This window comes from Aspergillus mulundensis (genome assembly GCF_003369625.1).
Source record: "Aspergillus mulundensis strain DSM 5745 chromosome Unknown scaffold_8, whole genome shotgun sequence".
Classification (NCBI taxonomy): Eukaryota; Fungi; Ascomycota; class Eurotiomycetes; order Eurotiales; family Aspergillaceae; genus Aspergillus; species Aspergillus mulundensis.
Genome location: NW_020797896.1, coordinates 162,528 through 188,259, shown reverse-complemented (window position 1 = coordinate 188,259; position 25,732 = coordinate 162,528). Strand labels below are relative to the sequence as shown.

General features: G+C 52.4%; 13 protein-coding genes across 13 annotated transcripts; 7 read left to right on the top strand and 6 right to left on the bottom strand.

Moving 5' to 3' along the window:
• Nucleotides 1-436: 436 nt before the first annotated feature.
• DSM5745_07489 (SUR7/PalI family protein) lies at nucleotides 437-1,221 on the bottom strand (the record flags this gene model as incomplete). Its single annotated transcript, XM_026749505.1, has 3 exons — nucleotides 437-680; nucleotides 734-916; nucleotides 980-1,221. 3 exons carry the CDS (start codon nucleotides 1,219-1,221, stop codon nucleotides 437-439), a joined length of 669 nt encoding a protein of 222 aa, XP_026601537.1.
• Nucleotides 1,222-2,093: 872 nt separating this feature from the next.
• On the top strand, nucleotides 2,094-3,192 carry DSM5745_07488 (uncharacterized protein; the record flags this gene model as incomplete). The annotated part of the gene is made up of 4 exons (XM_026749504.1): nucleotides 2,094-2,159; nucleotides 2,217-2,402; nucleotides 2,462-2,764; nucleotides 2,815-3,192. 4 exons carry the CDS (start codon nucleotides 2,094-2,096, stop codon nucleotides 3,190-3,192), a joined length of 933 nt encoding a protein of 310 aa, XP_026601536.1.
• Nucleotides 3,193-3,501: 309 nt separating this feature from the next.
• DSM5745_07487 (tRNA methyltransferase RSM22) lies at nucleotides 3,502-6,090 on the top strand (the record flags this gene model as incomplete). The annotated part of the gene is made up of 1 exon (XM_026749503.1): nucleotides 3,502-6,090. The coding sequence occupies one exon, from the start codon at nucleotides 3,502-3,504 to the stop codon at nucleotides 6,088-6,090; it is 2,589 nt and encodes an 862-aa protein (XP_026601535.1).
• Nucleotides 6,091-6,714: 624 nt separating this feature from the next.
• On the bottom strand, nucleotides 6,715-7,265 carry DSM5745_07486 (DASH complex subunit SPC19; the record flags this gene model as incomplete). Its single annotated transcript, XM_026749502.1, has 2 exons — nucleotides 6,715-7,083; nucleotides 7,134-7,265. 2 exons carry the CDS (start codon nucleotides 7,263-7,265, stop codon nucleotides 6,715-6,717), a joined length of 501 nt encoding a protein of 166 aa, XP_026601534.1.
• Nucleotides 7,266-7,541: 276 nt separating this feature from the next.
• DSM5745_07485 (F1F0 ATP synthase subunit i) lies at nucleotides 7,542-8,030 on the top strand (the record flags this gene model as incomplete). Its single annotated transcript, XM_026749501.1, has 4 exons — nucleotides 7,542-7,581; nucleotides 7,657-7,686; nucleotides 7,813-7,863; nucleotides 7,975-8,030. The coding sequence occupies 4 exons, from the start codon at nucleotides 7,542-7,544 to the stop codon at nucleotides 8,028-8,030; spliced, it is 177 nt and encodes a 58-aa protein (XP_026601533.1).
• A 702-nt stretch (nucleotides 8,031-8,732) lies between these two features.
• DSM5745_07484 (mitochondrial 37S ribosomal protein uS14m) lies at nucleotides 8,733-9,217 on the top strand (the record flags this gene model as incomplete). The annotated part of the gene is made up of 3 exons (XM_026749500.1): nucleotides 8,733-8,839; nucleotides 8,927-9,098; nucleotides 9,155-9,217. The coding sequence occupies 3 exons, from the start codon at nucleotides 8,733-8,735 to the stop codon at nucleotides 9,215-9,217; spliced, it is 342 nt and encodes a 113-aa protein (XP_026601532.1).
• A 528-nt stretch (nucleotides 9,218-9,745) lies between these two features.
• DSM5745_07483 (uncharacterized protein) lies at nucleotides 9,746-11,183 on the top strand (the record flags this gene model as incomplete). The annotated part of the gene is made up of 4 exons (XM_026749499.1): nucleotides 9,746-9,813; nucleotides 9,875-9,990; nucleotides 10,100-10,678; nucleotides 10,753-11,183. 4 exons carry the CDS (start codon nucleotides 9,746-9,748, stop codon nucleotides 11,181-11,183), a joined length of 1,194 nt encoding a protein of 397 aa, XP_026601531.1.
• Nucleotides 11,184-11,409: 226 nt separating this feature from the next.
• On the bottom strand, nucleotides 11,410-16,211 carry DSM5745_07482 (uncharacterized protein; the record flags this gene model as incomplete). The annotated part of the gene is made up of 3 exons (XM_026749498.1): nucleotides 11,410-13,380; nucleotides 13,435-15,858; nucleotides 15,921-16,211. The coding sequence occupies 3 exons, from the start codon at nucleotides 16,209-16,211 to the stop codon at nucleotides 11,410-11,412; spliced, it is 4,686 nt and encodes a 1,561-aa protein (XP_026601530.1).
• A 288-nt stretch (nucleotides 16,212-16,499) lies between these two features.
• On the bottom strand, nucleotides 16,500-17,450 carry DSM5745_07481 (uncharacterized protein; the record flags this gene model as incomplete). The annotated part of the gene is made up of 1 exon (XM_026749497.1): nucleotides 16,500-17,450. One exon carries the CDS (start codon nucleotides 17,448-17,450, stop codon nucleotides 16,500-16,502), a length of 951 nt encoding a protein of 316 aa, XP_026601529.1.
• Nucleotides 17,451-19,371: 1,921 nt separating this feature from the next.
• DSM5745_07480 (NmrA/HSCARG family protein) lies at nucleotides 19,372-20,433 on the top strand (the record flags this gene model as incomplete). Its single annotated transcript, XM_026749496.1, has 3 exons — nucleotides 19,372-19,545; nucleotides 19,605-20,022; nucleotides 20,096-20,433. The coding sequence occupies 3 exons, from the start codon at nucleotides 19,372-19,374 to the stop codon at nucleotides 20,431-20,433; spliced, it is 930 nt and encodes a 309-aa protein (XP_026601528.1).
• A 250-nt stretch (nucleotides 20,434-20,683) lies between these two features.
• DSM5745_07479 (phytanoyl-CoA dioxygenase family protein) lies at nucleotides 20,684-21,661 on the bottom strand (the record flags this gene model as incomplete). Its single annotated transcript, XM_026749495.1, has 2 exons — nucleotides 20,684-21,430; nucleotides 21,488-21,661. The coding sequence occupies 2 exons, from the start codon at nucleotides 21,659-21,661 to the stop codon at nucleotides 20,684-20,686; spliced, it is 921 nt and encodes a 306-aa protein (XP_026601527.1).
• A 556-nt stretch (nucleotides 21,662-22,217) lies between these two features.
• DSM5745_07478 (Zn(II)2Cys6 transcription factor) lies at nucleotides 22,218-24,381 on the top strand (the record flags this gene model as incomplete). Its single annotated transcript, XM_026749494.1, has 2 exons — nucleotides 22,218-23,366; nucleotides 23,422-24,381. The coding sequence occupies 2 exons, from the start codon at nucleotides 22,218-22,220 to the stop codon at nucleotides 24,379-24,381; spliced, it is 2,109 nt and encodes a 702-aa protein (XP_026601526.1).
• Nucleotides 24,382-24,405: 24 nt separating this feature from the next.
• DSM5745_07477 (putative Aldolase) lies at nucleotides 24,406-25,385 on the bottom strand (the record flags this gene model as incomplete). Its single annotated transcript, XM_026749493.1, has 3 exons — nucleotides 24,406-24,483; nucleotides 24,532-25,063; nucleotides 25,126-25,385. 3 exons carry the CDS (start codon nucleotides 25,383-25,385, stop codon nucleotides 24,406-24,408), a joined length of 870 nt encoding a protein of 289 aa, XP_026601525.1.
• Nucleotides 25,386-25,732: the final 347 nt, after the last annotated feature.

The window sequence follows — 25,732 nt, the reverse complement described above, 5'->3', positions numbered from 1 at the left end:
GTTCCAGGTGCTCAAATTATAGGCAATTAAGTATCATTATCCTATATTACAAGTATTCTGATAACAAACATTAGAGAGAATAGTAGTAGATAATCGTAGACATGCATGACATCATGAATATCCAACATGGATCACAAATCGAGGCATTCGCGGTTGCGGTAAGCTCAACAAGTTCTAAATAGCACTGGTAGGGATCGGAAGCACTGAGAAGCACTATTGTGATGGAACGAGCGTATATGTCGTATTGAGTCGACGGGCGAGTTCGTTGCGATACTTATTGGAATATATATTTGACCGGATGGGGCCAGGAGCGCCTGACGGTGGTTCTCTTGTCGCCGGTCGGGGGAAGACGTTTGGCTTTTCGTACCCAGCATACCTTTGCGTATAGAGCATGCGATGTAGCCAATAGGTAGTTATGTAGCTGACAGTAGTAGATTTAGGGAGCGACCTCCTTGTTGCGCTCCTGGCTGGCATGTCGTGCGGAGAAGAAACCGCGGCGGCGCTGCTTGCGGCCACTGTATCCGCGGTCCTTTCGGCCGACTGAGCCGCCCATGCAGTACATGAGACACGCGAGAAACCAGCAAGCGACCGAAGTCCACAGGAATGCGAAGGCCTTGACCCCGAGGTCGGCGTTCTGGTTGTTGTCGTTAAACTTGTTGCGACCCTGGACGAAGACGGCACTGTATTATATTAGCCTGAGTTTCAATCTTACATAGTCAAGGATCTAACATACGTAATTAGACAGCTGACGATGATCTGGAAGATCAGAGCGAGCCACGCCATGAAGGCTGAGATGTAGCTTCCAATGCGGGTGCATAGGGCCAGCAAGCCGGTGAACAGAGAGAGGACACCGAAGAACAACGCGATGATCTCGAACGGCCACGAGAACCGGGAAGTCAGGAAGTAGTGGTTGGTGCTGCGAGTGAGATGTCAGCATAGGTCGGCAAGCCAATCTTACGAATGCGACTTCGCTGCTTACCCGATGAAGGCGGGTGGGATGTTAACATCAGTAGCGAAGTTGCGGTCGCTTGGGGGGTCGAATGGGTAGTCAGGGTGCGAGCTTCCACATTGGCTTCTGCCGTTTTCTACGGCGCAGATATTCCACCAGGTCCATCGTGACTGGGCCGGTGCGCCGGGAATATTGCTCGTATCTACCTGAAGGAAGTAGATGTTGTTGAGTGGGTTGCTGTTCTTGACACCGGCTAGAAAAACGAGCCACATCAGGAGAAGGGCTCCGGCAGTGAAGAAGAGGCCTAGAAAGCCCAGAACAGCTCCTGCGAAGACAGCCTGTTAGCAAACGCATCGCGAAGACCGGGAACGATGGGAGATCTACTGGAAGCCGGCATTGTGCTCTCCTTGCTTCTATAGCTGGCAGAAGACAATCGAGAGAGAAAGTTGCGATGAACGAGGGGAAGATAAAATTTGCGAGTGTCACGGCCTCAAAAGGCAGTCGAGATTGGTATGCAGGGACGGGGGCGGGAGAGGTTATGGAAGGCTGGAAGGGATGGAATGCGAAAAATGTGGCTAGGGTATCCTATTAAAGAATCCGGATTCCGGGGGCTCCGGCCGCAAAGCTAGGGCCCGCAGGGCGATCGAGTGATGAATGATATAATGCTGTAAAATGCATCATTGCTACCTGAAAGCTTGACGCTGAACTTTGAAGCCAAAGAGTGAGAGTGATGATCTCAACGTCATACCCGCTGTCTGCCGCTAGCTGTGTCCGGCATAGCGCAAGCCACTATGCCCAATCAGGCGCTCATCAGTCCATGTCCATGACGTTCAACTTCGACCAGCTTGATCAGAGAAGCCAGTCACTGACGTTGCACCACCCACGACCAATTTTCGAGGCCCAGTCCATGCGCTAGACCGATCAGCGTGAACGTGCAGTAACCCTGTTTGCAAGGTTTTCTTTTCTGCCTGTTTGGTTCGTGGCCGATCCCTCAGAACTCAAGAAGCCACGACCAGGCCCTAAATCTGAACCGAGGAGCTGGGCTTGAAAGTTGAGAGAGTCCAGCCTCTGCCTGTACTGAGTAAGAGGGGCATTTGCGGAGATAACTTGCGTAGGGCGCCCCAGTTCTCGTGGTCCGGAGAAAATGGCCACTTGGGTATACCCACCCGTTTCCCCAGAGCGTCTGGACCAGGAAGCCGATTCTGCCCTGGTATGTTCGTTTTTCCCTGATCGTTCCTTTGACTCGGGTGCTGAACTGATTGCACAGGAAAAAGAGCTAGAATGGCTGCTGCGCTCGTTGCAGGATTCCCTCGCTTCACTGAGAGAGGGTCTTCATGAATGCGCAGCATTGCTGGCTCCCAAAGAGCCTGGCTCAACATTAGTATTGTCGTCGATGCGATCGGAAAATGTTAAAGGCTTCGTGACAAGAGTTGGAACCAAGATTGTAAAAGGGGTATGTGCCAACCGCCATCCATCTGTATCACCAAGTCCGAACCTAACTGCAAGCAATAGGATATACAACTTCGCCTGAGTTCTCTAAGCTCTAGAGCTGCACCTACGACGCGGCTATGTCTATCTCAATCTGAGAACGCGCCAGAGCTGGCACTTAGCCAGCTGGTCTCCGTCAGGGATTCGGTCCGGCAATGCCTAGACATTGTAGATGTGAGCACTTGGACTGGGGATCCGCTCAACGCGCGCTTCATATACAGCCAACTTCATCTCCTTGGGGAGACTATTGCCGAAGGGCGGCAGATGCTAAAGGGTGAAAGTGACATTGTGCGTGGCAAATGGTGGGAGACAAGTGCACCCGACAATGTAAGAGACAGGACGAACGCCCATTACAACGATAGCTGACAAAGAGACAGATGTTCGACCCGCCTCTGCCGCCTCAGCTTTCTTTCCACCTATCTATCGCAGACTCTGCACTGGTGCTTTACATCAGGACGCTTGAATCCACAACGCCGGCCCACACTCCTACTGCCTTTGCAACTGATATCTCATTGACCGGGTTCTCTATCCGCGATCGATTATTCGGCACCCGTGGTCCTACCCATGACGAGGCTGGGGATGTGTTCTCCTGGAAGGGAGACGAGGTCAAGGTCAGGGAGAAGGTTCGCGTAGAGAGCCAAGACCCCAGTCTCATGGCGGTGATGGCCAAGCTGACTGCTCTGCATCACGAGGTCGTCAAATGCAAGTCTGCTCTCAGAGTCCTCATGGGTAATGATGACGAAAGTGAACCTTGAAATCTTGATTTGGCCTGAACCATATCTCTCCTTTAGCTTCAGCCTCAAAAACTCTGGAATAATTGTAACCAATAATACAGCATCTGAAAGCCACTTTGCAAGTTTGCAGTCATGATATTGTATGCAGTGCACGGGCCTTCATGTCAATAATTATGTAACAAACATAAACCTAGACAGCCAATGGGGCAATTCTAGTTACACCTGCACTAGCTTGGCATTGATTTTCTCGGAGCTCCTTGAGGTGGCGGCGAACTGTTTTTCTTCCATTCAGCTTCTTGCTCATCTCTTCCGGGCAGTAGAAGGGTGAAAATGCTGTCGCGATCTCCTGCTTTGAGGGCTGCTCGCCCCAACAACAACAATATCCTTGTTCCTGGATACAGGTCGCTGCATGCTGGCTCGCGACAGCTCCGATCCAGAGCGCCAGCTTTCAAGCATTCCAAGTCAAGCACGACTAGTGCATCAAATGCAGCCCATTCTCTCACATCAACACATCGCCCCTGCCGCACGCCCAACAGTTATGAATCAGGTCAACTTGTGACTGGAAAACGTCATTCCTCTTCGGTTAAAGAAGAATCGGAGTCGAAAGACGAGCCGGATGATTCGATCCACGCCCTGATTGATAAAATCAACGCCACCGAGGCCGAAATTCTGGAATTACTCGATGAGCTCGACCTCACAGATGAGTATACCGGGTCAGGTGCTCCCGCCGATGAAATTCTTGACGAGGCCTCTGAAGTTGTTGACGAGGATTTGCATGATCGACCCGAGGGCCAGACACCGGAGGAACGAGTTCAACAGGCCAGACAACTCTTCCGCGACTCTTTACCAGACGGATTCTTGAATGAAGAGGAAACGGTGATATATACTCGATTGTACGGCGAACCTATAATCCGTGATGTTGAAGAATACGAGGTCGAGGGCGAAGAAGAGGAGTCCGATCGGCTTTTTCGCGAGAATGGTATAGGAGGGTGGGACGAAGTTGAATACGAGGCGGGTGAAATGGAGGCTGATGGGCCAGTGGTTTACGATATGGAGTCGCCCCCGGTGAAAGAAACAGCTGCTATGCAGCGAACTCGAGAAGTGGCTGAACAACTTGGCGCCGAAATAATGCTCGAAAACATGGAGGAAGACGGCGACGATTCTGGCCCGCGTTTCCATCCGTTAACAACGCAGGGAAAATTCGCGACAGATCCGGCTACTGTATACCCGCCTACGGATACAGTGACGGGCCCCATCTCCGTAATCCTCTCCGAGGCTTCCAACAAGCATATCTCCGAGGCTGCTCACAAAGCATTCGGCGGCAAGCTCCTCCCCCAATCTACCCGGACGGCGCCTGCACACGCTCAAGAACCGCAACAGGCCATCGGTCTAAGCGCATCTCAGCGGTTTATGTCGGAGATGGAGGCCAACGCATACATGGCAGTTCTATATCCGGGGATGTATGCCTCGACTTTGAGTGTGTTGACTGAGATCCGAAAGCGCCTGGGCTCGAACTGGCTAAGACCACTGATATCACAAGAGGGCGGACCGAGTGTTCTAGATGCCGGCGCTGCTGGTGCCGGTATTTTGGCGTGGAGAGATGTCCTCCGCGCGGAGTACGAGCTCATGGTTCCGGATCATCCCAAGTCGGACCCCATCCCTATGGGGAAATCCACTGTTATTACAGGGTCCGACCCGCTTCGTCTACGTGCTAGTGCATTGCTGGAGAATACAACCTTCCTCCCTCGACTTCCTGATTACCTTCATACACGGGACAGCCCGACTGTTCATGACAAACGACCGCCAAGGCGAAAGCAGTTTGACCTCATCATTGCTCCTCACGCGTTAATGGATCTAAGCGAAGAGTATGAGCGGAAAGAATACGTGGAGAATCTTTGGCAAATGCTGAATCCAAACGGAGGTGTTTTAGTTCTCATGGAAAAGGGACACCAAAAAGGTTTCGAAGCAGTCGCCGGAGCTCGTGAGATGCTGCTAAAGCGCTACATCTCCAGCCCTGGCTCAACAGAGTACGACGCACACCTCGAGTCACCCGGCGAGGAATCTAAAGTCCAAAAAGAACCTGGCATGATTATTGCCCCTTGCACCAATCACGGGAAATGTCCCATGTACCTCAGCGACGGCCACGCCAAGGGCCGCAGAGACTTCTGCCACTTTGAACAACGATACATCCGCCCCACCTTCCACCAGCGCATCATTGATGCCAAGGACCGCAACCACGAGGACCTGAAGTTTAGCTACGTCGCTGTCCAACGAGGCGTTGACCTCCGGCAAACACAGGATATCGTCCAGGGCACCACAGCCACGGACGCCGCCTTCGAAGGCTACGAGCACCTCAACGAAGCAGGCGAGGTAGCCGAAGCCGAAGAAGTGGCACGCACTGAAGAAGAAACACCCGAACCTGTTTCTCCACCGCCAGACACAAAGTTCCACACCCTCTCTCTTCCACGACTCGTATACACGCCCATGAAGCGCCGAGGTCACGTCATCTTCGATCTGTGTACCCCAGCCGGCCAAATCGAGCGCTGGACCGTGCCCCGGTCATTCAGTCGCCAGGCTTTCAAGGACGCTCGCAAGGCTAGGTGGGGAGACTTGTGGGCTCTTGGAGCGAAGACTCGGATTCCCCGGAACCTGAAGCTGGGCGAGAAGCACGGCGAAGGGAAGAAAGAACGGTTGGCGAGACGTGCTGCTGAGAGGAGTAAGATGGAAGATGAAGAGGATGTGGACGTGGAAGGCGAAATGGACGAGGAGATTGAGCGTCTTTCATCGAAGTTGCCTCCTGGCTTGGTACCCCCGACGCGGAAGAAGGGGGAGAAGAAAGTTCCTAGCTGGAAGAAACAGTTGGAGAACAAGAAGTTTAGGAAGGCTTCTAGGAAGCTGGCGCGGGAGGGCCTTGAGTAATGGCTCTTGATCGCGTTTTTGGAAACTTTGGGAATAACGGGAGGGAAATACGGGCGTCTTTGGCGCTATTTGTCCGGGCTGGGAGCACGGTCTGTTTCATTCTGTATAATCGGCAAAAGAGCCATTGTAACATAGATAAACTCTCCATAAACGACCTGGAGTTATGGAAGCTTCAGGGTACTTGATTGAGCAAATCCACTCAGCATACAACCATCCTCTCATGAGCGACCACATGATTCGAAATGGCAGAGAACCTATGCCTTCCGAAGACAACCACCACGGCCGCGACTTTAGTGTGTGGCAGATATAAATTAAGTGCCCAGGTGCCTATGGTCACGCATTAAAACCATCGCGACCCCATTCCTCCTCATACCGGCGGCTCTTCAACCTGATCTGCTGCTCTCAGGCCATAAGGCTTGGTTATGGCCAACAACTGAATTCTCATAGAGAGCTTGAGAATCCAACAACCCCGGCCGTGATAGCTTTTTTGGTAGCGGCGTAGTGAAGTCGGTTAGAGATTCAACTCTGTTCCATTCGTCATCGAAAGGCGCCCAGGAGTCCAACAAGTCCAGCGGTTAATGGAGACGGAGGCAGTTTCTCAACTGATCAACGGCAGCGGTCCACTCAATGGAAAGCCATACTCTTCCTCAACTGGCGCTCCCGCTGCGTGCTCTGCAGCTCCAGGCGCTCAACCGCATACTTCAGACGCTCTTTCTTCTGAACCAATCTTCTCAGCTCCAGCGCCTTGGCCGCGGAACCAGGTGATCCTCCACTAGGAGTGCTCCTCTGTGGGCGCGCCGGGTGCTGCCGGCTCGCAGAATTGAGCCGCCCCTCTTGCAGCTCGCATTTTGCACGGAGACCTTCTTCGCGACGGGCGAGCTTTTCGACGTGGTTTGAGGCGAGCGAGAGCAGGTGTGCGATGCTTGGTGTGATTTCGTCGGTTAGCGCCTTTTGCGCTTCGCGGATGGTGGGCTCGGGGAGGAGTTCGAAGTGCTGGTCGCAGGGTCAGCTAGTTCTCATGAGGAACTGCGACGTAGACTTACTCGTGTTGTTTGAAGGACCTTGGACATACGGGGGAAGTCGCTGACGCCGGAGTCGAGGATTGCAATGGAGTCGTCCACTAGGCCGAGGGAGGAGTCCAGGGATGCAACGGAGTTGCTGAGTGAGGTTGCCATTTTCAAGTCAAGTTCTCAGCGAGTGTTGACTTAGCACAACAGAGCGGGAAATGTTGACCAGACTGCTGGTGTACTTTGTTCAAGCATGATTGTTTAGATGAGGGACGTTATCGGCGATAAGTAAAAGCGGCGCTGGCCCACTCCCGAAAGCGGCTAGCCGTCGGGCTTCCGGACAAACCTCGTTGCTGCCGCTCTGCTTGATCGCACCCTTTCCCGGTACATCAACCGCATCAGCTCCATTCAACAGCATCACATCTCGCTGTCCGAACCGCTACAATGTCCGGCCTTATCCCCAAGAAGTTCCCCACCCCCGTCAGTACGTTACATTCCAGCCCTGACGCTCCCTGGTCGGTATTCGGCTGAGAACGGCACTGACTGACTTTCGATATAGTTGGGCCCCTCGGACCTTTCTTCGCTGCCGGTACGTGCCGTATCCTTGTCGATAAATGAATTTAGTGGGAGATAGATTCTTGAAGCGGATTTTATTGGATATGGACTGCGGGAACGGACGGTTCTCTACCGGTATTGACGCTAACTTCACGGTTAGGTCTGGTCATCCTCTACGGCATCAACTCGGCTCAAAACGCCATGGCCAACAGTGAGTCGCCAATACCCCGATTCCCTAATATTCTCTCAATCTGCGAATATGAGGGCAATCTCCGCTCTCTTTTTGTCTAGCCGATATCATTGCTAACGCAACTGCTTTCAGCCGCCGAGTACAAGAACGACCCCCGCAACCCCAACCGCCAGGCTGCTAAGCACTAAATGTCGGAACCTCGATTGGATTGGAGTGGCAGGAGGATGGTCGGCTGATTGTTGATGTGTCGCCGTCGCTGTGATGTTGCGGGCAATTCCCTGTACAGACAAATAGACGCCATCCGTCAGATACCTTGACGAATTGACAAGTTGTACCACTATCACAAGCGCCGCTCATCGCGCAGTGCAAGCTTTTGGCTGAAAAGTCGCGGCATATCCTGTTCCAATGCTCCCCGTCATGTAGAAGCTCCTGGACACCGGCATCAGACGTGACTGTAACTCAGTTACCTCCCCAGTCGGATGCTGTAACCCCGCGGATTACGTAGTGTCTCTGGCGTTTTCTCTCACAATGCATGCGATTAGCTCGTCAAGAAGCTCGCATTGTAGACCTAATCATACGTTATTCGCAAAGCGCGGGCTTGCTTCCCAACCGGCCTCTCAACGTCTAGTTCATAGACAATCACCCGGGTCTGCTATAGGCCTTGCAAATAATAAGCCCTCGCAAATCATCTCATGTTCAAGAAGGGTCATCTCGTGAACAATTATACAGAAAACTTTGCCATACGATGAGGTCGGCAAGTATTGGCGCTAGTCCTGATTTAGACGCAGTGCCCCGTGACTCGGGAGTCTTGCGTTCCTCCGAAACCACCGTACGAAAGTCGAGCGAACTCCAAACGAACAATCCCAAGATCTTCATTAAACCCAGCCAACATGTCACAGTTCCGCGCCAAGAAGCTCGACCTCGGAGGCTTCATTAACATCCGTGTCATCCGCGATCACACCAAGCGCAAGGTTTTCGAGCAGTATGAGCCTGACCGGTGCGGCGACCCCGAATATCCTCACTTGCGGCCTTGCTAAATCCTCCGCCTACGAGATCCAATTGCTAATACGTGGATGGAATATAGACAAGCCCTCCGCTACATAATCCGCAACACGTCTCTCCCCCAGCGTATGCGCGCCCAGGCCCAGCTCGAGCTCTCCCAGATGCACGCCTACACCCGCTCTACGCAGATCAAGAACCGCTGTGTGGCGGGAGGTACGGCCAGGAGTGTGATCCGCGACTTCAGGATTGGACGGGTAAGCAACTGCCATTGGGCTCCCTGCCAGGATGGGACTAACCATACTCTCTCCAGTACCAATTCCGTCAACAGGCGCTTGCGGGTGAACTGCCGGGTGTCAGGAAGGCTAGTTGGTAGATGTGCTATATTGTTGGGTTACATAAAAATGGTCTGGCGACTTGGCTTGGTTCGGATCGCTTGCGCAATGGCGTTTGTTCTACATACACAGTGTTATATTCGAGGATGATTGTACGATAAGTTGCTCAAATTAGATGGGTTTATACGTTAGTTTTCCTGCTGATGCTGCTGTTACTGTTGGCTCCTTTCACGTCTTGATGATGAGAATTGAGAGACTTTCGTCCTAAGATGGATGAAGCGGAGTTGTCCGTTTTTCACTCGATGTCTGAAGGTTACAAAGTGAGGGAATTGTTCAAAGTTGATTGAAGTGCTAGTGAAGCAAACGGGGGCTGCAGGTAGCCTTTTCTCGCCTCCATAACCTCTGTTCCCATCATTCTCTCCTCGAGATCCTTCTAAACTTCCACTATCTCTTCTCTCAATCACATCCTCAGTCAGAGCAGTCCTCTCAGCATTGAAGGCCTACAGGTTCAACTCACCGTCCCCCCCCCCTACCTCTCCTCAAACACCAAGCGCAACATCGGACTCGGCATGTTCGTCTACCGCAGGGAGGATCTCCCTGCAGACCCAGTGTTCCCAGCCGACCTGAAGGAATTAGGGTGCGTTTACCTTGATCTTTGCTCTGCTCAAACACACAGGAAGCCAACCTGCTGTCTCTAGCTACTTCATCAACGACAAAGACCAAATCCGCAAGATCTCAGATCCAACTCAGGACTTCCAGTTCAAGATCAACAAGAATGACCGCTGGAACGAGGTACAGCGTGGTGCGATGAACGGTGCGTATAGCTTGCTCGCATGCCCAACACCGTCACCATCATTCTCAAAGCATCCACCTTCAGCCCTATCACCCCAAGTCATACCCCCGACCCACTGACCTCGAAGCAGAATGCATCCGCGAGATCGTGCTCTCCCGCCTCCGCAATCTGGGCCTGATAACCCTCTGTCTCCCGCTAACCTCCGGGCCCAAAAAGCCACACGTGCCCGTCCTCGTCTCCCGCAACCTCGCCTCCGCCAGCCGCATCATCCTCGTCTTTGGCGAGCCCGTGCAAGACCTCGGGATCTGGGCATATCGCAGCGTCGGCGCGGAAGCCATAAACGCCGGGTCGGCCGTGGACTTTGTCAAGGCGATTCTGCACGACTCGACGTCTAGGACCTCGAAGAAAGGAGGAGACGTCGCGGTCGTCCTCGCGAACACGGGACAGCTCATCTGGCATTGCGGCACTGGCAGGGCAATGACTATTCCCACTTGGCTGGCCCTTCCCCGTCCGTCGGCTGTTGACCCGCCGCTTGCTGAGACGAGAAGGAATAAGATTCCTGGTAACGCGAACTGGCAGGAACATGTTGACTCTGTGTTTGAGGGGATCTTCGCGGCTAGGGGGCGCCTTGTTAGACGGGATGCGAAGATCGATGTCATTGGTGTTTCCGAGGGAGGGCTCGGGGCTGTGCGGTACCTCGCGCGGAACTGTACGTGAACCCCCAGCTCACTCCTTCAAACCCAACCCCCTATCTATCAACTCAACTAACAAACAGTACTCCAGGGTCCAACTGGTGCACCAACATCTCCGCCATAGCGCTCGCAAACCCACTGCACACAAAATTCGATCTCCACGAAATCAACACCCCGACCAAAAACACAACGTCGGATCCCACCTCCTTCGCCTCCTTCATATCCTCGCGGTGCCGCGCATACGTCCTCTCGCCCGAACCACTGGGCCTCCCGATCTCCATCACGGAAACACAGGAGCTCGACCACGGCTGCAACTGCTTTTCTGGCGGCGAGGCGCTGCACGCGGAGTGTATTATGCCGAGTGCGTGGAGGCATATGATGGCTTGGTTGGGTAGGGCCTTTGAGGATCAGGGACTTTGTGAGGCGCAGCTTGTTGTTCGGGAAGTTGGGGGTGGTGGGGAGGTTGTCTCTGAGAGTAAGGGGGATGGTGGCAATATGGGAGGGGATGGGAATGGGGCTTGAGGGGGTGCGGTAGGGTTGAAATTCAGGGTTGAAATTCAAGGGGGCATGGGTGTATTATCGTGCCCTGTCCTGGTCAAAGGATGCTTTGTCTCACTGGGGCCTCAACTGGCCATAGTCCCATGATGGTATCCGAATTTGCATTCGTCTATCTATCCAACGTTTCCAAGAAGCTCGTATCTAAATATCTATACCTAGATCCAACAACCCACTTTCTTCCCAATGTACTCTACTCTATATAATCCCTCACAATACCCCTCTTCCACTCCTCTAACGAGATAGCCTTGCCCTTAAACGGCACGTAACCCCTCGGCACACCCGCAGCAATACCATCAGTGCCATTGCCATTGCCATTTATATCCAATCTCGGCACCTCCAAAAACGCATGGTCCTTATCACAGACCTTCAACGGCAGCGTTCCACCCCGCAACTGCTCAAAGCACTCCTTGTCAAACGTCAGATTGATGCAGTCCTTGCACCACCACATCTCGCTCGCGTCCTGCCAGTACCGCCCGCAGCCGCCGTCGCAGATGGCGAAGATCGGAACGGCTGCGTCTTCCTCCTCCACTTCTACATCTGCGTCTGCGTCTCCCCTTACCGACGCCGGTGCAGAGGCGGGCTCAGAGTGGGAGTGCAAGTCTGCAAGGGCGACGGGCTTAAGCTCGGGGGTTCGGGGCAGACTGTTCGGTGTACTGGGACGTCTGGTTTCGGGTGTACCGGGGCCTGCACCTGGATGCGTTTGAAGACTGGTTGTGATAGTAGGGGCAGGGCGGCCGCGGGGGCTCTGTTCCTTGCGTTCTTTCTTACCCCGCGGGCTGTTATGGTCTTTTACATAACCGTTCACTGGATTTGGGTTCCTCTTCGGCTCATCAATTAGCGGCATCCCTGGACCATGGCCAGCATTGGCATTCGCAAACGCAATCCGACTCGCCGCCGCTGCCATCGCCACGGCCGCGAGCGCATTATCATCATCATTCAGCGGCAGGAACACAAGCAGAAGTCTCCAGTACGCGAGGTAATCGTTGTCCGCGTCATCATCGGACAGCATCTCCAGCGCAATCTTGACGGCGCTGCGTACAATCTGTTTTGCGCGTTTCTTGTCCCCCGTAATAATATAGTACCGCGCGAGATACAGCTTCGCGGGGAGTATCACGTTGCTTTGCGACGTGGATGCAGAAGACGCTGAGCCGTCATCTGGTGTAATTGATGCAATACGGTCTAGGTACTCGCGTGCTGTTTCCGAGTCTGGCTTTGCGGCACGCGCGCGGGAGAGATATATCGGTGCGAGTTTCACGGTTAGAAAAGGGAGCACGTAGTCAATGTCCAAGAATGAGCGGGGGAGGTCTTCTTTTAGTGCTGTCTCCCAAAGGGCAACTGCGCGTTCCTCAACGTCGGGGCTGTCTTGCTGGAATATCTCGTTTGCGTAGTGGTAGCGGATGTAGTAGAGGCTCGTGTACGCTTCCATCTGTGTGGAAAGCTTGATGGCGTCTTCGTAGACGTCTTCGATGAAAGCGAATTGGCCCGTTTCGACCGCTGTTTGGAGGATGATATTGTGGAAAGTTTCTTCTGAGGCGAGGTCGACGAGCATTTTGGAAAGGTGGGATTTATTTTTCTGTGTGCTGGAGTTATGGTTAGAGGAGGCCTCTGCACCGGCCTGGATCGTTTTGAGCAACTCCAAGATATCACTCCATAGCCGCCTGTCGTAGTACTGCTCGATGATCGTCAAGATGCGTTTGAAGCCTGCATAATTGACCTTAACTGATTCCGTGAAGGACCCAATGGCCTGATCGAACTGCTCTGCGTTCCAATATCGCTGACCGCGGTCGAAGAGCATTTCTGCGTACGCTGAGACGTGGTTGCGCTCTGCCATCCATTTCTCGTCTGTGCCGAGTCTATTTATGATATCGTTCAGAATATTTATCGCTTCGCTGTTCGATGATACCACGTGCGCTAGGTAGTATGATGCCCGCCAATTGCTGGGATCTAGGGTTAGTGCGTGACGGCATCTGGTCTCAGCTTGGTGAAGGAAGTTGTAGTTGCGCAGGATGACAGCCACTTGGACTTGCCAGAGAGAGTCCTTTTTGTGGCCAAGTAGGGCAAATGACCAGTTTTCGATCTCGGTGATGTCTTCTAGGGTTGGTGTTTCGTCTTCAGCGCTTTCTTTAACAGCGGGGTTCTCCTGTTCATCGCTGCGGTTTATCTGTGACAGTTAGTTTATCTTCTTGATCGGACTACAAGGTATATATGGACTTACCTTCTTTAAAGCCCCAAAAATAAAAGAGAACGCATACACAGCCAACACCTGCCGCGTCTCTTCTCGTAACCAATGCACAACCATACGTTTCGCCAGCCTCTGCAGCAACTCCTTCTCCGGCTCTGAGCTCTCCGTGAGACTGCGCACCCAAGCCCTATCCCGCTCGTCAGAGACATCCGAAAGCGCCACCGACTCCTTCAGCCACCTTGCAACCTCCCTGACAGCCCCGTCCCCCTCAAACCACGCCTCCCTGGCCATCCAAGCAAAATCCCTTGCAGCCTCGGGATCATCCGTCCAAAGCAATGCATCAGTCGAGTCTTCATCCAGAAACAACTTGGCCAGAAGCGGACCAACCACTATTTTCCATTTCCGGTCGACAAGCGAGAGGTCCACGGCAGCCAGATGCTGGTGGAAGTAATTCACTGCATATGGGCGAATGATTTCTCGCCGCGCGTCTCGCTTCTCTGTCAGAACGCGGAGGCATGTTACGGCAAGCTTTGCTTCCGCTGTATCTTTGTCGTCGCGGTGAATGGTGCCGCTTGTATGGTGAAGTTTCTGGTCGAAAACGGTTTCGAAGTCGAACTTTTCGTAGAGGGTTGGTGGACATACGGTGCGGAGGAAGTGGCGGATGATATCAACTTCTTCCGGGAGTATCCTCTTCGTTGCTTGATCTGTTGGTGCCTGGCTCTGGTTTCCCTCAAGAATCAGGTCCACAATCTCGTATGACCGAAAGTCTACATCGCCGTCACTATCCACCTCGAACAGGGTATACTTGAGCTGCAACTTGGCCTCCAGCGTCAACAATGACAGTTCGCCGCTTTGCACGTACAGCACCGCAGCCATCTGCCTAGGCTTAAACCATTCCCGTCCATACAGAATCCAGAGAATGATCTCGTTAATCTCCGCAATCTCCTTTGCGTTGCGCACATTATTTAGCGACTCAATCTCCGCCTGGATCTGCTGCGATCGTTCCCTCCCCGCATTCTCCAGGACCTGGTCGATATCGTTCACGTAATCCAGATGGCTGATCCGTTTAAGAATCGTATTCACCCGGAAATAATCGCCACTCGTCTTATCACGCAAAGCAATGCGGATCTTCTTGCGGAGGTCTTTTACCCCGAAACGCTCCTTGTTCCGTAGGGCGTCGATCGAGTCCATGCGTGACTCGATGTACATGTCAATATCCGGCCGATTGCGCTCGCTGATGTGTATTGTCTTGAAGGCAATGTCCTTGTCAGCGGCTGATATCTGCTCAAATGCACGCGGTCGACCGGTCAGTAGAATGCGTATCTTGTGATGAGACCGCGCGCTAGATATAGCATTACCCAAAAATGGGACGAGTGCGTCTCCGACGACATCATTCAGTCCGTCAATGACAATGAAAAAGTTCGCGTCGATCGTCTGCCCAATATCTGCGTTCTCGAAGAGCAACTTGGCCGCGATCTCGTGCGGATCCATATCACGGTTCCTCTCGCAGATTCCTGCGACGGATTTCATGTAGGACATATCGGCCTGGACAAACTGCCAGATCAGCGACTTTGTGATCACGTCGATGTGGTTGGTCCTCTTGAGCTCCTCTTTAGAATCTCCTTCAACGAAGTAAAAAGCCAGCAGTGTCCGAGAATCCGACTCCGAATCTGGTGCAGTCGCAGTAGCAGCTGAGCTACGATTCCGGAGCCGTCGGATGATTGTTGAAGAGAGGTAGCTCTTTCCTGAGCCCTCTGTGCCCTCAATCGCCAGAATCAGTGGACTATCCTGGCTTCCACCCTCCCAGGCCTTGAACTCGTTCTCATCAAACACCCACTGCCCAGTCCCCGGCACAACACGTTTCCGGTAGTTGTAGTATACCCGCTGCCAGTAAGGATCAGGCTCCCTCTTCTCCTGATCGAGCTTATTTTCATCAAATGCAAGGGTGTCCAGAATCCTCTCCTTCCGTCGTCTCTTGTCACTTTCCTTCAATGAATCCGACCGATTCGCAATCAGCATATCGATTTTACTATTGACAGCCCGACTGATCGCCAGATTCTCTCTCGTACTGACGACCGCCTGTGCCGCGAAGCTGAATGTCTGCGCAGCGACGAGTCTTCCCTCCTCATCAACCAGTGATTTCATCTTCTCCAGTAAATCTGCGATATCATTATCGTTGAGAAACAGCAACTTCGTAAACACGCTTAGTTTTCTGCGCTTCGACCGCCGCAATTTGATGGTCCTGTCGCAGATCTCGACGAACAGCTGTAGATGCTGAACGGCGACTTTGGCGAGTTTTGCGTCCATGCCACCCTGGATGTGGTATTCCAGCCTTTGAAAGTACTGGGAGCATTTCTCGAGGAGAGTAGCTAGCGACTCAAAGACGCCTTGATAGTCTTGCCAGGCATGAATGACCATGGAGACGGCATTGAAGCAGAGTTCTGAGGGGGGGAAGGCCTGTAGAGTATCGTATTAGTCTGGCCTTTTCGAAAGTTAGTCAATTAAGACAACAAACGCACCTCGCCAGTTCCCCCCGCGACAAGCCCCCCGACGGTATCAATGAACTGGAGAGTCTTCTCGAAAGCCGAGCGGATGCTGCTGTCTTTCTTCGAGGATGCATCTTGGGTCTTTTCGAGGTAGGAGAGAACGTCTTCGATGGAGAGGTCGGCTTCAATCTTAGACGGGTCACCGCCAGCCAGCTGGACGACACGAGCCTGCACTTGGGCCCAGATGTCGCCGATTTCGCCTTTGAAGGTAGACGTCCGACGCTCCAAGGAGGGCGCTTTGGTGGAGGATGGGGAGATGGTCATGTTGCTTGAGCTACATTGAGGGGAAAGAGCAGTAAACTAGGAGGAAGGAAGGAAGAAGGAGAGAACAAGGCTGAGCTCGTGTGGGGGATCAGCGTTTGCGGCAGTGTTGGTCGTCCTGGGGCTCCAGTCTCGGGCGTCTGCAGCCAAGAGCTTAGCTCCATTTAGCCCTAACTAACAGCACTACACAGACACAAGTAGAGAAGGACAAGTAGTAGATCAGATAACTAGGCAAAAATTGAACGAGTGTAAATATCAGTCTGTAAACCAGTCGGGTATCATCAAGCATGGTCAGCGTCGAGCGTATGGATTCGCCATTCTTTCAACCCTTCCGGCAAGTTCGAGTGCCTTGGTGTCGGACAGCGCCTGAGTAGATGAGCGCGCGTGACACGCAATGCAGTCCGCCAGTTTGTTTCCTTCAACCCCCAAGTGACCTGGAGTCCACAAGATCTTGAGCTCGACGCCGAGCTGTCGCAGCGTGCGTGCGTTGCGCGCCGCTGCCGCCGCTGCCCTCGACATGCTGCCCCAGGTAGAGTTCGGATGTCCGGCCCTACCAGTGATATGCTTCGCAACCAGTCTCGCAGCGTGCTGGCAGTCACTGAGTACGATAATCTTTCTTCTATTTGTAGTTTGGCTCTTCAACATGTCGAGGGCCAGCTGCAGACCTTGTTCGATTGCACGCACCTCTGACTCCCGGGATCCCTCAACATCCGGTAGGCCGAATCCCAGAGTCACCCAGATATCTCCCTCATTGTAGACGACAGATGCACCCCCATCCATTCTGTAAGGCTGAGGAGGGGGCGAAGGTGAACTCGATGGAGAAATATCAGGAGAGGAGGGAGGCGAAGGCGTAGGGGTCCGGACGCCAGCCGAACCATCTACAAAGAGGACCAACTGCTCGTCTGAGCTTCTTGCTGTCTTTGCAAAATTGGCTGCAACTTCCGTCTTTTCAAATATGATGTCCGGATATTCGTCAGAGCTTTTCAAAATGACCTCGCGTTTCCCAAGAAGGCTGCCATTTCCGTTGCTGATAGCTTGACGTTGCTGGTTCTTCGACAGCCTCTTCCTCTTCTTAATTCTGTTTTGTCTGCCCTTCGGCAAGTTGCTGCGACTACTGTTGGTTTTATCCGAGTGGCCGCTTCTTCCGTTGTTACTCGGGCGTTGACTGAACTCGTTTGCGCCGCTCTCCCGAGCAGACACTTTCCCTCCCGCATTGAGTTGAGACGAAGTGTTAAGATCCATAACTGCGTATTAGTGCGAAGAAAAGAAGGCGCTATGTCTAGATAGTGAGCGATGGGGTGTTAGTTGACTTGACAGAATAGCCTTACGAGGCGGGTAACGCTGCCGAAGGAGATGGAGGTTCTAAGCCCAAATATAGTCAAAAGCCCAAACTAGGCAATATTATAGATAGATTCTCTGATAAAGATGAGCAGGTTTGTGTTGTAGATAATGTAGAGCGAATGAGAAAAGTGGTGAGTCGCAGAGGCACTGCTACTTCCATCATAAAACCCATGCGGAAGGTACGACTCATCGGCACCCAGACTCTGAATAACCTCCACGAAAGGTTCTTTTAAACCTTTCAGTAACTCTTCGATGCCATTGGCAGATAACCTCGCTGCCTCGTTCCCTGTTGGGGCCGAGATGAGCCAGTCTGGAACGCAGGGACCCTCTGGGGTGCAGGGCAAGATTTTCCGGGCCAAGAGACGGCGATTGACACAGCCTATTCATCGTCATCACAGTCATCTCTATTCATCACGGGTTGCCCGTGCCCCAACCGATCAACCTTTTCCCAGCTGCCCATGGATGGGCTCTGCAGCTGCAGAGAACTTCTCTTCCATGACCGCCCAACCGTTGCGTGTCCGGTGACCCGCGCGCTAGATAGGCAAAGAACAGTGATATCAGCGTAACCACTTGGTACAGTGGCTCCTTGTAGCAATATCTTGTTACCAAAGATGTCCCTGGAGCGATCGAAACATCTTGACCCGAAGGTTCGAGGAAGTAGACTAAAGCAAGTAAAGCAAATGCTGCATGCTCCAGTAACGAGCAAGAGCTTCACTTATATAGCCGGGCTTTGATGATGGATCAAAAGCAAAACACTCCGTCATGTCTGTAGGAGGGTTTGCGGTCGAGGTTTGTACGTAGTGTACAGCAACCCACTGCACCAAATGGAATGCTCAGAACATGTACAGGTCAGCCAATGTATTCCATCTTATAAGAACTTTGAAGCATTATCATGACTTCAACCTAACTCTTGACCCAAGTCTTAAACATGTTCATTGTTGATTTCGATACTGCGTAGGCGAATCGGTGCCTCAGGCCCGCCACTGTCAGCCTCGGCCAAGTTGCGCGGTATCATGCTTTGAAGAATAGATCGGATTTATCTCTCTGTGCTTCTGTAGATACAGTGAGCGTGGACAAAGATTGGATTCCTTGCGTTGGGCGAGTACCTGGCAGTTGGCTCTACATTGAGGCAGAGCAGATAGGCTTGCACTTTTATATGTTGCCATGCAATTGCGGCATACGTAATAGAGCGGCGTGCCACCATGCAGATGCTGCAAAAATTGCAATACCCTTGCGCACACTACAGTATATCCAGAGTTCATTACGTGAACCTCGGGGATACCGGGCAGTAGTGCAAGAGGTCCGAGAGGTCCGGAGTAGATTCCGTAAGAGCCCAGGAACCTGACGGGCTGGCCAGTCCATTCGACTGTTCCCAGAAAACCTAGTCCAGGGCTCAAAATAACAAAAGTAAGCCACTCTATGCAAGACGTCAAGATCGCACTAGCGGCACTGCCCCGCATTGCTAATTTCCAAGGATTGCTATAGTAAGCCCCCTAAGGCGTCGGCCCCAAATCGGCGCGAGCGAGAGTCGAGACCGAACCCCCGCCCGTTCTTAATCAGCGCTGGCCTTGGCGCCGAACGGGGTCGGTCGTGTTGTCATCACCACCTTCAGGAAAGCTGCTGGACAGTTCATGATTGGTTGCGTCGCGTTCGATGATGAGAGCGGGCCACGACGCGGCGGGATTTGGTCCTGCAGGAGTACCGTAGGCATGGGAGCGCCAAAGGTATATAAGGGTCCTCGGGGCGTGAGGAAGAGGGAGTGCTTCAACAAGAACAAACGCAATCTACTTCCCTTCACAAACACAGCTCAAAGCTACTCAACATGTCCAAGCTCCTGACCGTCTTCGGCGCAACCGGCAACCAAGGCCGCTCCGTCATCAACACCGTCCTCGCCGACCCCGTCCTCTCCAAGGAATACAAGATCCGCGGGATCACCCGTGATGTTTCTAAGCCCGATGCCAAAGCGCTAATCGACAAAGGTGTCGAGGTCGTGAGCGTATGTACCCTACCTACCCATCTCACCAAGAGTATCAAGCCCAACTAAACCCCACCCAGGCCGACACCTCCTCAATCGACTCCCTAGTCGCAGCCCTAAGCGGCTCAAGCACCGTCTTCCTCGTAACAAACCCCTCATTCGCCGAGAACTCCGACGCCGAGTTCCAGCAGGGCAAGAACATCGCCGACGCCGCGAAGCAGGCCGGCGTGCAGCACCTGGTTTTCTCGTCCCTGCTGAACGTTATCGAGTCAACCGGTGGGCATCTCAAGAACGTGCCGCACTTCGACCAGAAGGCCCAGGTCGAGCAGTATATTCGTGACCTGGGAATCCCTGCTACGTTTGTGCTGCCGGGCTACTTCATGTCGAATTATGTCTCCATGGGGTTGCTGAGGAAGGGCGAGGACGGCGTTTATACGCTTGCTTACCCTGTCAATGAGGGCTCGCAGTTTCCGCTTGTGGATATTGAGGCGGATTTCGGTAGGTCTCTCTTTATTTTTACCTTCAGGTCTCTCGTACGTCTATGGGTTAGGAACTAATATTCTGGTCACAGGCAAATACGTCGCTACGGCCCTCAAGAACCCCACAAAGTTACAGGGCGTTCAAATCCTGGCGGCAACAGACTACTACACGCCCACGCGGATCCTCAAAGAATTCGAGGAGGTGACGGGCCACAAGACCCGGTTTGTGCAGATCGACTACGAGACCTACAAGTCGTTTATGCCGGGCTATCTCGGTCTGGAGATGCTAGAAAACCACCTGTTTATCGAAGAGCCGGGGTACTTTCTTGGAAGGAGCTTGAAGGAGAGTCAAGCGCTTGTGGCCGATGCTGGGTTCAGGCTGACCACTTGGAAGGAGTTCATTGAGAGGCATAAGGGGCGTTTTGCGTAGATATTGAATCCTTGGGAAGTTGTTTCGCAGGGTCAGGAGGTTAGGATTACGGTAAATTGAAAAGAAAAAAGTGTATATCCCAGTGTTTCTCAATGTCATTTGTTTCTATTCAAAATGGGGTCATCTACTGAAAAGTCCCTGGTCCTAAACTACGGATATAGGCTCATTTTGGTTGTCAAAGTCATAATTCATTTTGCTAACGACCAAATCCAATGCATCATAGAGTATATATCTTGACAGTCTCGTGATTCTATTTCGCTTCTTGTGAAGCATCAAAGTCACCAAACTCATCCATATCATCCCCTCGGAGATGCTGCAAAGGTTTCTTGAAATGGACAAATCCGATGTTTGGGCTCGACAGTTCATAGCCCATAATCCTTTGCACCTCTGGCGACCAAGAAAGCACATCGGCGGTCGAATTGCAAAGATACGGGTTCTCCTCCTGGCGGTAGAAGCCCCGACAGAAGAAGAAGCCGTTGAGAATTCTGTGCTCGTCCTGGGTAATGTTCGCTCCTCCAGCATGGTATAGCCCTCCTAGCATCACCCAGCAATCCGTGACGTCCATCTCAGCACAAACTGCTTCTTCGACCTTGGGAACTCGGTCAGATCCCCAGACATGTGAGCTTGGAATGGCTAGGGTGGCGCCGTTTTCGAACGTGGTCTTGACGCCAGGAACCATAAAGTTCATCATAACGTCTGAACCAACTCGGTAGCCGGTCTTTGTTTGGTCTTCGTGGTCAACATGGAAGTTCTTGTCGTCCCGGTGAAGACGCTGGGCTTTTGCACCGGGGCCGATGTCAAAGGTCATGGCGATGGAGAGGATGGCTTCGCTGGTATATGTGTGTTTGGTCTCGCCATAATAATTGGAGGTGGTCTTGTCAATGAAGGTGCTTGTTATCTTGCGGATGAGAGGGTCGACAATCCATTTGTCCCGTACAGTCTTGCTTCTTCCCACGAGGTTTGTGCATCGTCGAGTTTCTGGAGGAAACAGGTCTCCCTGCAAACTGATTAGCGTCCACGGTCCATTATCCCTGAGTTTGGTGTTTCGACATACCTTCCACGGCTTATCTGCTTCGAGATATGGCCGGGTCTCTTCGTTGACTTTGTTGACTGTGTCCACGTCCGTGAAGTTCTTGATAATGCAACACCCATCTCGAATGATGGCCTGAATGATGGCCGACTCGTCTGAGCGGTCGATGCGCTGGACCTGTGGGAGTTCGATCGCCATTGTTGCGTGGACGTGTCTTGCTGTAGCTGTTGATTACCGACATGCTCCATTGCGATTCCTGGTTATATAGACGCGACTTCATCGTTGTCGTCTGTGACGGTATGCTCTATAGAGGAAGCTATCGCCTTATCGGAAGCGTTCCCCTCGGTCGTTTGGGCAGGTGGGGCCGTCGACTCCAACGCGCGAGCTGTCCTCCCGGCCCGGTCGTATCTTGCTAATTGCATCTTCGATCTCCCATGGGCCATGATGTTATCTGCTTCATTCCTGTTGGCCAACGAGTCATTGCAAGCACAAGTGACTTGTGCGGGGTTAAAACTCGATAGCCCCTAGCAGCTCTCTCCAGCCTCCGTAGGTATCAGCCCCTCGAGCCACCAACCTATCTCTATCCAATGACGATGAATAAGCTTGTCTGATACCCGGCACAATCATACACGACGTTTCACTTTGAGGTACTCTATATGCTCGATAACGGTACAGCTATCGTTGGCTTGGCTGACTCTACTCCAGGTAACCAGCGCCGTCGGATTCACAAACACTCTTCCAGAGAGACTCGAAAATGACGATGGCAATGCGGGGTCCAGGAAGCTCATGCCTCAACTGCCGCACAAGGAAGGTGCGATGTGACCGGGTGTCGCCGCAATGTTCGCAATGCAAGCAGAGGTCTCTGGAATGCTTGGTTCCTGAGGCTCCTCCACGCTTGCTTTGGCTTCCCATCAGAACCCAGGGAGATTTCAGCTTGGAGCAGGAGCAGTTCGAGCTAGATCTGCATGTCAGGCGGCAGCCTTTGTTCAAAGGTGGGTCGACCGTCAGGAGTCGAGGAAGATTGAAAGGGCCGCAGACTGATTTGCAATTCGTATTAGGGGGACAGCAAGCTCAGAATGCTGCGGATTTGCTTCAACTTACAGCCGGTGCATCTATTGGTGCGGTTTTAGAGCAACTTGACTATCAGGCAGAGGGACTCGCACACGGAATGGAGACCTCCAGTGGACCTTTCCATGCGTTTCGCTGCGAACATATCACAGCCGGATCGAGGTCGCCAACGCCGCACCCGGAACTTCCTGATCTTGAACTGTGGCGGCTGCTATCGAATAACCTCGACGATGTGCTTAATGAAGAGGACATTATCAATGCAGCATGGGCATCAGACCTCGGTATTCCAGACGAGCTACTTGTACCCAGTGAAGGTTTAGGAGAAGCCGATCATCATTTCCAACCTTCTCAACAAGAGCAGTATTCGACAGAACCAGCGATATCCGGGGCACTTCTAACATTCGGTCCGTCAGTTATGGCACCCCCAGATCTCGTAGACTTCACTATGTCTACCGCAAAATTCCTGCTGGACCATTATCAGAATATAACAACAACGCTCTATACCCCGGCTTCCGTCCAGTCAAAAACACCTTGGGAGGTTTGTTACGTGCCCAATGTTCTTAGCACGCTTGGTGAAATTGCTCTCACCGGAAACAGCAGCGACGCTAAAGTATCATTGTTGTTCGCTGTTTTCGCCATCAGCGCATTCAGACTGAATATTCTTGGTTCTCCTTGTCATCCTGGAACCGAAGACTGGCACACACTCGGGAACATGTACCGGCAAAGGGCCACTAAAAGACTACAGATGGCACTCCGGCATTTATCTACTGGGCTCCCCAAGAAAGAGAAGTACAAAAACATACTCATGCCCCTTTTGAGCATGGTAACGATTTGTGTAAGGGCAAACTGGAATCCTCATCGCGTCTCGCAGTATTAACGCATCAAACCAGGCTGTTAGCGGAGAAATGAAGAATGCGGCTCACTACCTGCGTGATATCGAACAAATCATCACACTCTATGGAATCCCCAAGCTACAGAAGTCGCGCAAAGTCCAGATGCTCCACAGTATATACGTCTACCTGCGGGTCCTAACAGAAGGCACACAAGTTCAGAACCAAAGCCTTCGTTTTGAAGCGAGCGAGAGCCTCGATCCTGACATAGAGTCGTGGTCAGGTTCAAATCAAACTACATGGGAAAATCTGCTGCAGGAGCTATCCAGCACTTATGATACACTGAAACCGGATGTCATGCAATGCCTGGCTCCTCCAAAGTCCACGTTCGAAGAGATATATTCGATCCCGGATTCGCTGTTCAAGCTGATACTGGAGACAACGCAACTGGCCAAGCAAGTAGAGCGACTCCGTCTTAAGAGACCGAAGAACATGGACTACGATGTATTTGCCGAAAGGGTGAAAGAGCTTGAAAACAGGATTTGCGAATGGGACTATTACTATAAGGAAACAACCTATCCGGCAGACCCTATAGGCACGCTGCCGCTGAAAGAACGATTTCCATACCACCTCACGCAAGCCATCTACACAGCTCTAATGATATATTTCTACCGCTCGGTCAGAGATGTCAATGTCATAACATTGCAGCCGTATGTTCAGCAGACCATTTATCATCTAACTGAATACGACAAACATAAAGAAAGACACAAAGATCGGTCCTCGGACATATGCTGGCCTGCGTTTGTAGCCGGGTGCGAGGCTACCACATCCCAGTCCAGACAGCAGATCGCCGAATGGCTAGAGAAGTCTACCAATTCCAATGGCATGCTCATGTTCAGAGTGGCTCTCAAAGCCATGCAAAAGGTCTGGGCCGCCCGAGCGACCCCGGGGAAACAAAACCTCTCTTGGAGTGTCGTCCTGAGTGAGTCGAGCGACATGAGAGTTTTGGTGCTTAGCTAGAACTTGCCGATCCTTGACAGCAAATCATAACGCTTTGTATCCATCATGGGAAATGGCGCTCTCGTATTGCAAGTACCCCTGGAACTCGGCGTACAAACTCTCCTGGTCGAATGTTAAGGGCAAGTGTGGCATTGGCTCAGGGGGACTTACAGCTTCGCTGGTGTTCTCGAAGGTGAACCTGGCAGCTTCATCATCAATATAGACCTTTTCACGGCCTGCAGCAGCAGCAGCATCTACCGCGAGTTGAATTTGGCAACTCTTTTCCATCAACAGAAACAGGTAGGCGGCTTCATCGACTGTAGTTCCCACAGTGAGCAGCCCGTGGTTCCTAAGGATCATACCCTTTCCTTCGCTACCGAGGGCACTCGCCAATGCTGCCGATTCTTCCTCCTTCAGCACGACACCACCAAACTCCCTATAGACGCTCTGGGCCTTGCCGTAGAACATTGCGACATCTTGGTTCAGCATTTCAAGGGGCTGCGCAAAGGCAGACCACGCCTTGCCGTAGGTGGAATGGAAGTGGCATGCAGCATTCACATCAGGCCGAGACTTGTGAAGCGCAGCATGGATGAGGAATCCAGCTGCGTTGGCTGGCCGTGTCATGTTTCCGCCTACTGCAACGCCTGCTTCATTGACAAGAATCATATCTGACGGGTTGATGAGGCCGAAATGCAGGCCGAGACTAGACAATTCATGTTAGCCGCATTGCTGAACATGGTCGTGACACGAATGATGGTTACGTACGGATTGGTCCAAAATCTGTCAGGAAACTCCGGATCCCGCAGTGAAATATGGCCTGCCATTCCTTCGACGAATCCATGTCTCGCAAACACTCTGAATGCTCCAGCCATGTGGTTGAGCATGTGCTGTCTTTGGAGCTCGACATTCGTGAACTTGGGTACCCCGGGCAGGGGCGTGCCCTGGGAGATCTTTTCCAGAGCTGTCTCTTTTTTGTTCTGCGTGGCATCTTGTGCAAGGACCTGACTATCGAACGAGGGCGCCATTTTGCTGTACGGTAGGGCTTATCGCGGGCAAATCGCTATCGGAATCTTGTTCTGCGACGGTCTATGACGGTGGGAAGGTCCAGAGGGTGTTGTTGTAGGGCAGCGAGAGAGTCCAATCTCGCTCCGTCTAGCATTTATCTCGGCATGGTCTGCTTGATGTTTAATGAGGAAGGCGATGCCGAACCGGTGAATCTAGCCACTCATATAACCATCGATATGCTCGTGTGGAGACCCCCATCTTTACAGGAGATAAGATATCTCAAGAAGCCCCTACTTGGCATCTAGGCCGCCCTGAGTTACCCCTGGCAGCATTCTGACGTTTGCACGGAGTCTCTCCAGCCACGATA